Below are 10,604 nucleotides of genomic sequence, written 5' to 3'. Positions count from 1 at the left end.
CAGGGCTATGGTTTTACCTGTGGTCATGTATGGATGTGAGAGTTGGACCGTGAAGAAGGCTGAGCACCGAAGAATTTATGCTTTTGAACTGTGGTGTTGGAGAAGACTCTTGAGAGTCCCTTGGACTGCAAGGAGATCCAACCAGTTCATTCTGAAGGAGATCAGCCCTGGGATTTCTTTGGAAGGAATGATGCTAAAGCTGAAACTCCAGTACTTTGGCCACCTGATGTGAAGAGTTGACTCATTGGAAAAGACTCTGATGCTGGGAGGGATTGAGGGCAGGAGGAGAAGGGGACGACAGAGGATGAGATGGCTGGATGGCATCACTGACTCGATCGACGTGAGTCTGGGTGAACTCTGGGAGTTGGTGATGGACAAGGAGGCCTGGCGTGCTGTGATTCATGGGGTCGCAAAGAGTCGGACACGACTGAGCGACTGATCTGATTTGATTTTCTAGTAGATTTTCTTTAAGATTTTATACTTAATAATTGCCATTTCCCTCCCCCCGCCCCCAGGTGCACAATGAAAAGTATTTCAGTGTTTATAATATGAAAAAGTACATACATACATACATACATGTGCTCAGTTGTGCCCAACTCTTTGCAACCCCGTGGACTGTAGCCCACCAGGCTCCTCTTGTCATGGAATTTTCCTAGCAAGAATACTGGAGTGAGTTGCCATTTCCTCCTCCAGGGGAATCTTCCTGACTCAGGAATGGAACCCACATCCCTTGGGTCTCCTGCATTGGCAGACGAATTCTTTACCACTGTGCCAGGATATACCTAATTGTAGAGATGGGGGTTAATTACTGATGGGTTAATAATGCACACACCGCTATCTAGCAATTAATGTAGCAAGATGGACATGTCTATAAAACAAAAATGATGACTTAAATGTTACAGAAGTCGTTGTATATGGTTACGATATCACTTATGTGTGCAGCCATCACTTATGTGTGAAGGCAAGAATAAATGAGGTTACAGAGACACACATATGTAGTACAAGAGCCTGAGTGGAAAGGACAGCACAGGAACCAAAGGGCATGGCTTACTGGGGGAAGAGGGATGGAAAGGCCTGTATTTATAAAACTTATTTCTTTAGAGAAAAAGGCAAACTAACATGGTGTAAGTGTTATTATCTGTTTAAACTCAGTGGAAAATGCATGGGTGTAGTATTTTAAGTACTTTTCTGTATGTTCTTGATTCTTGAAAATTATTACTGTGTCATCTCTCTTAATTTATCTTAGACTATCTTAGAAACCAAAATTTTGCTGTCTTTTATTCTGGATCTCCAAGCTGGATATATTTCTTATTTCTCTTCCTACTGAAATGACCCATGGGTGAAAATTTAGTAGGTCTGTGCCATTTCTCCAGAATGTTCATTTCATTTCTTTTGAGTGTATATCATTGTATTTATCCCTGGAATTTACTTAACTCTGTCTTGTAGAAAGAACATCCATTATAATAATGGTTTATAAAAAAAAAGTATTATTTCAAGTTTTCATAGGGGATGAGAGAAAGCAGCAAAAGACCTGCACTTGGTGTTGGAAGGGGCCTGCCACCACGTTTTCAGTATATATCATCCTGTCCTTGGTCCCATCTCCATCCTAGTACTTTTCCTGCTTACAATAAGCTTGTCTTCAGTTTTGCTCACTTATTTGAGAGGTCAGAGTCAAGAGGAGTGGTGGAGTGTCAGTGCTTGTTTTGAGTTCTTGTTTGTTTCTTCTCTTATTTTGTGGTTGTATGCAATGAAACAAGCCTATCTGTGAGAATCATGTGTGTTTCAGAAACTAAACCAACAGGCCCACTGAAACATAATTGACTGTAGCACTTCAGGTTTGAAAAAAATCCCATGCTTCTCTCTTTCATTCTGTCCTCAGAAAAGTACATAAGTAAATGTCAAGGTCTGAAGCAGACTGAGAGGAATAATTTAATGTTGCCAAAACCAGATTTCCAAACTCTAGGAAATGTATTTGTTTTATATGGAGAATAAGTACATGCTTCCTTGTTTGAACTTTGAAGAAAAATCTTTTCTATGGAGCATAGATTGATGTTAGATTGATGTCAGCCCTCTGAGAAAGATATTCAGTTGGTCAGAACACACATTTATGGGTACTTTTATTTTTATTTATATTAAAATATTGTATTTCATTTATATTATGGGTACTATAAAAAATTTTAAAAGAAACTTGCCCTTAGGATTCATGCAAAGATAGCCACTTTCTGTGTTCATTTAGCCTTAGTTTTACTGAAAAGTGATTTTTTTTTTCTTCTTTTTGCTCTTGGTTTTAAACTGATATGAACTGTAAAGTGATGTTACTACCTCACTCTTTTTCTTCTGGTAATTATTATATTCATCAGTCTATTTTTTTTTCCTTTAAAAAGTGTGCAGGAATATACTGCTAGGAAAAGTGAATGGACTAAAACTTAGGCGTTATTCCTTTCACTTCATTTGATCATTGTTAACTATTTGGTATGGCCTTTCCAGTTTTCTCCCCATGCATTTGCATAGATAAAAAAATATGTCTGTGTAGAGCTTGGCAAGAGCATAATATATCACATTTTAATATTTTCCTGTGACTTGCCTTTAATTCCCCTAGTGATATGCCTTTCCAAGTTTTTGGAAATATCTGCATGGTATTCCATGGTAATGATATCATGCAGATTATCCACATTTTTTGTCTACTATAAACAATGCTACCTCGAACATTGTATTTTACATCTATATCTACATTTATGTACCTTTGCACACATATTTGAGTATTTCTGTGGAGAAGATTCTTAGAAGCAGAATTACTGAGTTAAACATTGTATGCATTTAGTATGTTGATAGATATTGCTAGTGTGTCTTCTCAAAGGCTTTACCAATTTGCATTCCCAATTGTAAGATAGAAAATGGCCCTTCTTATTTTTCAAATGAATTCTATGGTTATAATGACTATTTTCAATTCAGAGAAAAGGCAGATAAGCTAAAAAAAAATGATTATGATAATTACATTAGTAAAGGAATGCTCTAACAAGGGTGTCTAATTCACATGGGTTGGGAGGGTTTGGGAGACTTTTCACAGGAGTTCTTGCTTCAGTTAGGTCTTGAATGATGAGTCTGTCTGCTGGGAGGGGAAACATTTTTGACAATGGGGAAGACTATATGTGAAAGGCAAATTGACTGAGATAGTAGGAAGCACTGGGGAACAGCAAGTGCTTCACCTTTGTGAAAGGACAGAGCATAGTAAGAGCACAAAGGGAATGCAGGAAAGGTATTAAAAGACTGTAATGGTTATTACCAGGAAGTGGGATTTTATCCTGTAGAAAATGATGAGCCATTAAAGGCTTTTATGTCAGTAGGAAGAAGTAATCTTACTTTTGTGTTAGAAAGATCACTCTCTTGTCATTGTGGGTAGTAGAAAGGGGTAAGTTTAAAAACAGAGGCAACCAGATGAGGAATGGTCAAGGTCCAAGCTCAGGCAGTGGTTAGGGTGACTAGAGCACTGGGGATAGATTTGAGAGCTCCTCAGGAGGAATTCTGAATAGACCTCAGAAACAGTTTGACTGTGATGAGTAAGCGAGAAGGAAGTGTTTCGGATGATTTTTGTGTATGTTAGCCTTGGTTTCTGCTTGCCATCGTATAGAGTATAGGGGAAAGGACACATGAAGATAACTTCAGTTTAGGATAATGCATGGCTTTGCTGCGGCTGCGGTTCATCCCAGTGGAGGTGTGGTTAGACTGGAACACGTGCAGAGGGAGTCAGGTACTGGGCTGGAGGTAAAGAGAGGGGAGTCATGGTCATATAGGAGGAACTAACTTCCTGTAAGTGGGTGTTGTCTCCCTGGGGAACTTTGCGAAAAATTAAAGGGCATTTAAGAGTCAATGAAAAAGGAAACGCAGCAGCTTGTGATGAAAACTAAGAAGGAATGCCAGTAAGTGTGAGGAAAATGGCACCCTGAGAGAGAATGGCATTCTGATCAAGGAAAGAAGTAGCAAGTTTTCTGCCAGATGAGTAATAGAAGTGAGAGATAGTGAGTGAATGAGTAGAGACTATGATTTAGGTAAGTCTGAATGAAGAGGTGAGACCCATGAATATGTAGTAGGTAATGCCTACATTCTGACAGTTTTTTAGTTGCTAAGACTTTTTAGTCAAAAGAACTGGGTTCAAATCACTTGGTTATATTATGTGTTAGTAATATAACAAACTTTTTCGAAAAAGAAAAACATTGTTTATTTGACTGTGTAGTTTTAGAAAATACTGTATTTAAAAAAACACACAAATTCCTCATGTTGCTGGTGGGATTTTAAAATGGTGCGGTCACCCTGGAAAACAGTAAGGTCGTTCCTAAAAAATGTGCAACATAGAGTTACCTTATTACCCAGAAATTGCACTCCTAAGTGTATACCCAGGAGAAATTTAGCAGCATTGTTCATAATGGCCAGAAATGGAAACAACTCACATTTCTATTTACCAACAAATGGATAACCCAAACCAAGAATACCCATATGATGTGTTATTATTCAGCTGTAAAAAGGAACTGACAGATGCTACAACATGGATAAACCTCAAAAACATCATGCTGAGTATGAGAAGCCAGTCACAAAAGATCACAAAATATTGTGTACATATTTTATGTATGTTCATGTATTTATGCAAAATGTCTGGAATAAGCAACCCCATAGAAACAGAAATAGATTAGTGATGCCAGGGGATGCAGGATCTGGGGGACTGGGTAATGACTACCAAAGAGTTTGAGATATCTTTCTGGAGTGATGGAAATCTGAAATTAGAAGGTGGTGATAATTTCATAACTCTGTGAATGTACTAAAACCCAGTAAGTATTACACTCCTAATGGGTAAATTTTACGATATGTGAATTATTTCTCAATAAAGCTATTATTAAAAAAACATAAATAGCTGTTATTAAAAAAGTAAAATGGCGAAGCTAATGACAAATGGAAAAAATGTAACATTTCACAGAGATGGTTAATATCTATAATACACAAGGACTTATATAAAAAGTAATAAATTCTAAGTGTTTTAATTTCCTCATCTGTGAAACAGAGCTGACAACTGACCCTAAGGAGAGCTATGAGAATTAAATGAGATCAATGTTAAAAAACATATTATTGTTATTATTATGCTGAGTATTCATTTCCCTGTGGATGCCTGAGAATCAGGAAAGGTTTAGATATTTAGCTAGCTAAAGTAATGGCTGGAGAGTAGAACCTTGAGTATCATGGAATTATAATTATTGTGTTCTCTTGGATATGGTGCTGTTTTGTCCTCCAGGAAAATGCCACATGTTCATTCATTTCACAGGCGTTATTGCATTTTTACGATGCACAGGGCACTAAGCTAGTTGTTGAGGGTACAGTGATGACCCAGCCATTATTCCTACTTTCAAACATCTTATGATCCAGCAGGGTAAAGGGAGGTAGTAAGAAGAGAGTTATTCTAAGACGTGGCAAGGATAAGAGAGAGAGGCACACAGAACAGAGGAGAGGTAGTTAGGATCAGAGTTCAGAGAAGCCTTCCCAGTAAAACCTGAAGAGAGAGAGATGAGTAGAAGTTACCCATGTAAAGCAGAAGGTGGAGAAATGGAGGTAGATAATGACCTTAGTAATGTAAAGCAAGAGTGAAACCCAGAGTTAACTGAGAATGAGTGAAATCTGGGAGCAACCCACCACAGCGTGTGGCTAGACCATCAGATGGGTGGAAAGGCTACGGTGAGACTCGGAACCAAGAGTAGATGTTGAAAATCCTAAGTGGCATGTGCTGCTGCTGCTAGGTCGCTTCTGTCGTGTCCGACTCTGTGCGACCCCATAGACGGCAGCCCACCAGGCTCTGCCGTCCCTGGGATTCTCCAGGCAAGAATAGTGGAGTGGGTTGCCTTTTCCTTCTCCAATGCATGAAAGTGAAAAGTGAAAGTGAAGTTGCTCAGTCGTGTCTGACCCTCAGCGACCCCATGGACTGCAGCCTTCCAGGCTCCTCCGTCCATGGGACCTTCCAGGCAAGAGTACTGGAGTGGGGTGCCATTGCCTTCTCCTAAGTGAGAAGATAGGTGAGCTCAGATTGTTATTCTGATGGCACTGGGAACTTGTGAAATTTTAATCAAGGAGTGAAAATGGCTAGGTTTTTGTTTCATATGGATAATTTGGAGGCCTGAATGAAGAAGGAATTGATAATCTATCCTGAAGTGGGAAGAGCTATTAGAGGAAGGATTTTGTACTAGTTTGGGCAATGTGTAAGAGCATGCCAGTTATGGGTTAGAGGGCTTCTTCAGGAAATATTTTAAAAGAGAAAATGGCAGCTCTTGATGATGGGTGTAGGGTGGTAGAGGCCGGGGAGGAAGAGTGGCTTCAGGGGTGTCTTAGGGTTCCAGTTGAGTGACTGTGTTAGTGGTGTTATACCTCTTGAGAGATTGCTAGAAAGATGATGAATTTATTCTTTTCAGTTTTCCTCAAAGAAAAACTAATTTTTCAGATGTTTCCATTTTGCTTTGTAGATAGTTCCGTGATGATTTTTTTCCCCCGGTACTTCTTTGACACTGTAGCTGTTAGACCTCTGGGTCTTTTCTGATCCTTATCAGAAGTTAACTTTTGCTTTAAATCTCTATTTATGCCTAACTCTCTGTGTTCTTTTTTTTTTTTTTTTTAACTTTTAGGAGGAACCTAAGAAAGTTCGCTTTGATTATGACTTATTCCTGCATCTTGAAGGCCATCCACCAGTGAATCACCTCCGCTGTGAAAAACTGACTTTCAACAATCCCACAGAGGAGTTCAGAAGAAAGTTGCTGAAGGCAGGAGGGGTAAGTGATTCTGTCTTCTTGTGGAAAGCCTTCCCATAAAAAGCTAGTTCCTAGTGTGTCAAGGGAGAAGGCGATGGCACCCACTCCAGTGCTCTTGCCTGGAAGATCCCATGGGCGGAGGAGCCTGGTGGGCTGCAGTCCATGGGGTCGCTAAGAGTCGGACGCGACTGAGTGACTTCACTTTCACTTTTTGCTTTCATGCATTGGAGAAGGAAATGGCAACCCACTCCAGTGTTCTTGCCTGGAGAATCCCAGGGACCACGGAGTCTGGTGGGCTGCCGTCTCTGGGGTCGCACAGAGTCGGACAGGACTGAAGTGACTTAGCAGCAGCAGCAGCAGTGTGTCAAGAAGTACGATAGTGTTTTGAGAGAGGTAAAAGAAATGAAGCACCTTAATGACCTCACTGTGTACTCATGGTTTGAAAAGAAGAGGTAAGCAAACAATATTTTAAGTAGGTATGAGTCTGAAATTACATTATTGGTTAGAACAGCCTTATAGTCTTATTTGGGCTTCCCTGCTTGCTCGGTGATAAAGAATCCACCTGCAATGCAGGAGACAACGAAGAGACTCTGGTTTGGTCCCTGGGTCAGAAAGATCCCCTGGAGGAGGGCGTGGCAATCCACTCTAGTATTCTTGCCTGGAGGATCCCACGGACAGAGGAGTCTGGTGGGCTACAGTCCATAGGGTCACAAAGAGTCAGGCACTATTGAAGTGAATTAGCATGCATGTGTAGTCTACACAGTTCAGATTTATTTCGACAGCAATCCAAATCCAAACTATTTTCAGTTAAGAACAGTACCTTAATTTTATTTTGGTGTATTGAAAGTTACATTAAAAACTATATTGTCCAAATTTTAAGGTCAAAATTAATAGAAAAGATGTACTCATTCAAATTACGTATTTTTCATTTAAAAGCATATTTTTGTTTGTTTGAATTGTGTGTAGGTAATAGATGGATTTTTCTTTTTAAGATAATGATAATTAGCATGGTAAGTTTTTGCCCATGTGAATTGGCTAGGATAGGGAAAGACTTTTAAGTGGAATTTCTCATAAATATGGAATGTTTGCTTGCAGCAAAGTCAGCTGCACAGACAAACATGGGTCGAAATCTACTTAACATTGAGTGCTCCTGGGACCATCAGCTTCTACTTTAGCTGAACTCCTTGTGTCATATTATGTAGGCAGTTCAGATCCCATATCATTTTGCAGTGTGTTGTTTTCTTTTTTTATTATATATATATTTTTCCCCTTTTTTTCCCAGTGCATTCTTTAGGATTCCCTTCCTTTAGTTTTACTGAAATGTTTTTGAAGTTTTGCATTCATGAGCTTATTATATGAAGGGTATGTAGATGGTAACTTCTTAAGATGTCTCCTTTCACTGATAAACTCTACCTGAGAGCTTTGTAGGAAAGAATTGGATTTTATACAGGGCAACATTCATCTGAAGTTTTACAAGAACTTCTACCACATTTCATTCCACACTGTATTGCATGTCAGTAGATTATGGGTTAAATAGATATAGATGGGCCAGCTTTGGAAATGAATGACCATTTATAGTACTTCATGGGGAAATGTATCTTGGTAAAGAAATGGGCTTTTGTCATACAACTTATTTTAAAGTTAGGGATTTATTATATATTTATTCAGGAATGTTTTTTAAACAAACCCTATTTGATTCTTTTTAGTTATCTAGAGCACAGTGTTGATGCTACTTATCTGTGACTATGCCCTTAAAAATGAGCCTGTCCATTTTAAATCCTAATCATTCCCATTATGTTTCTTTTTAAGAGGGTGGCATTTTACGCCTCTGGTTATTCCTCTCGGGTATGTAGTTAGGTAGGTAATTGAAGCATGTGAATTATGGAGCTTGAGTACATCAGGCTTCTGATAAGGGTCGTCAGAAAAAGTAAATATGACACAAGAACTTTTTAAAACATCCACTTAGTCCTGGAGTACTCAAGGGCTGTTTGTGAGCTGGAGAAGAGGTTACAGGTCAGTGATAATGCAGCAGAGTGCAGCACTGCACCCTGATAAGGTCTCTCGTTGATTTCTGTCTTTCTCTCTACTCAGCTTTTATCTCAGAATTATCCTCCTTGACTTCTAACTTCCCTCCTTTGTATTTCTTTAAGTGCTATTCGAAGCCTGCCTGTTTTCCCCCATTAGATTTACATTGTGTCTTGACAACTCTAAAATGTGAAGTACTCAAGCACACCCATTATTCGACATAAGTTCTTTAAGTGACTGACTTGAGTAAATTTTGTAGTAAAATTAACATTTAAAAATTCATTTGAAATACTAGTAATCTCATAGATTCTGTCCATTTCACATGGGAGGGTTAAAATAGTCTTTGATGGAAATGAGAGAATCTGAACTATTAAACTGTCTTACTGAGATTTTTGTATACCTAATATTTTGTTCACCTGACATTTTAATTTTTATCATTGTTGTTGTTCAGTTGCTAAGTAGCATCCAATGCATTCTGTCATGGTGTCAGCTATTTTATAAGCCGTTTTGATTTGACTGGAGATCTGTTTCTCCAGCTTCATGAAGTATAACTTAAGGTTATAGCATGTTGATTTGATACACTTGTGTATTGCAGAATCATTATCACCATGCATTAGCTAACACCTGCATCACATCAGGTAATTACCATTTCTCTATCATTTGACTTTTAGCAAATTTCACATATATAATTTAGTAACTCTAACCATCATGCTGCACATCAGATCCCTAGAACTTATTCATCTTATAACTAGAAGTGTGTGCTCTTTGATCCATACCTTCCCTTCTCTCGCACCTCCCCTCTCCCACCCCTGGGTAAATACCATTCTGGCCTCTGTTTTTATGAGTTTAACTTTTTTCAGATTGTACATATAAGCAATATCATACATTTTATCTGACTCATTGCACTTAGCCTAATATTCTCAAGGTTCATCCCTGTTGTTGTAAATGGGAGGATGTCCTTCCTTCTCATGGCTGAATAATATTCTGTTATGTACACACGTGCACATACACAAATCTCCACATCGTCTTTATCCATTCATCTGTTGATGGACACTTTGGTTATTTTCATATCTTCAGTTCAGTTCAGTTCAGTTCATTCGCTCAGTTATGTCCGACTCTTTGGGACCCCATGATTTGCAGCACGCCAGGCCTCCCTGTCCATCACCAACTCCCAGAGTTCACTCAAACTCACATCCATTGAGTCAGTGATGCCATCCAGCCATCTCATCCTCTGTCGTCCCCTTCTCCTCCTGCCCCCAATCCCTCCCAGCATCAGAGTCTTTTCCAATGAGTCAGCTCTTCGCATGAGGTGGCCAAAGTACTGGAGTTTCAGCTTTAGCATTATTTCATATCTTAGCTATTGTGAGAAATGCTACAGTGAACACAGGAGGACAGATATATCTTCAGTATCCTGTTTTAATATCCTTTGGGTATGTCCCCAGAAGTGTGATTGCTGGCTCATATGTAGTTCTATTTTTAATTTTTTGAGGAAGGTTCATATTGTTTTCCATAGTGACTGCACTGTAGGATTTACAGTCTTGACAACAGCACACAAGGGTTCCCTTTTCTCCACATTCTTGTCAACACTTACCATCTCTTGTCTTCTTGGTGATATCCATTCTTACTGGTATGAGGTAATAGCTTATTTTGATTTGAATTTTTCTGATGATTAGTGATGTCAAGTAACATTTCATGCACCTGTTGGTCATATGTATATTTTCTTTGGAAAAACATCTATTTGGATTCTCTGACATTTAAAAATCATACTGTTTGAATTTTTTTTTTTTTTTTTTTGGCCTTTGG

General features: G+C 38.9%; 1 protein-coding gene across 1 annotated transcript in view; it reads left to right on the top strand.

Moving 5' to 3' along the window:
* Positions 1–10,604, top strand: part of MLLT3 (myeloid/lymphoid or mixed-lineage leukemia (trithorax homolog, Drosophila); translocated to, 3) — a 290,918-nt gene that overhangs the window by 165,488 nt on the left and 114,826 nt on the right. Inside the window, exon 4 of the mRNA XM_010857077.1 lies at positions 6,654–6,797. Coding sequence (XP_010855379.1) covers positions 6,654–6,797 — 144 coding nt within the window. The remainder of the gene's footprint in view (positions 1–6,653; positions 6,798–10,604) is intronic.

The sequence above is a fragment of the Bison bison genome, unplaced genomic scaffold, assembly GCF_000754665.1.
Source record: "Bison bison bison isolate TAMUID 2011002044 unplaced genomic scaffold, Bison_UMD1.0 scf7180017864376, whole genome shotgun sequence".
NCBI lineage: Eukaryota > Metazoa > Chordata > Mammalia > Artiodactyla > Bovidae > Bison > Bison bison.
Note: the sequence above shows the minus strand (reverse complement) of the source record. Positions and strands in the feature narration are given on the sequence as shown.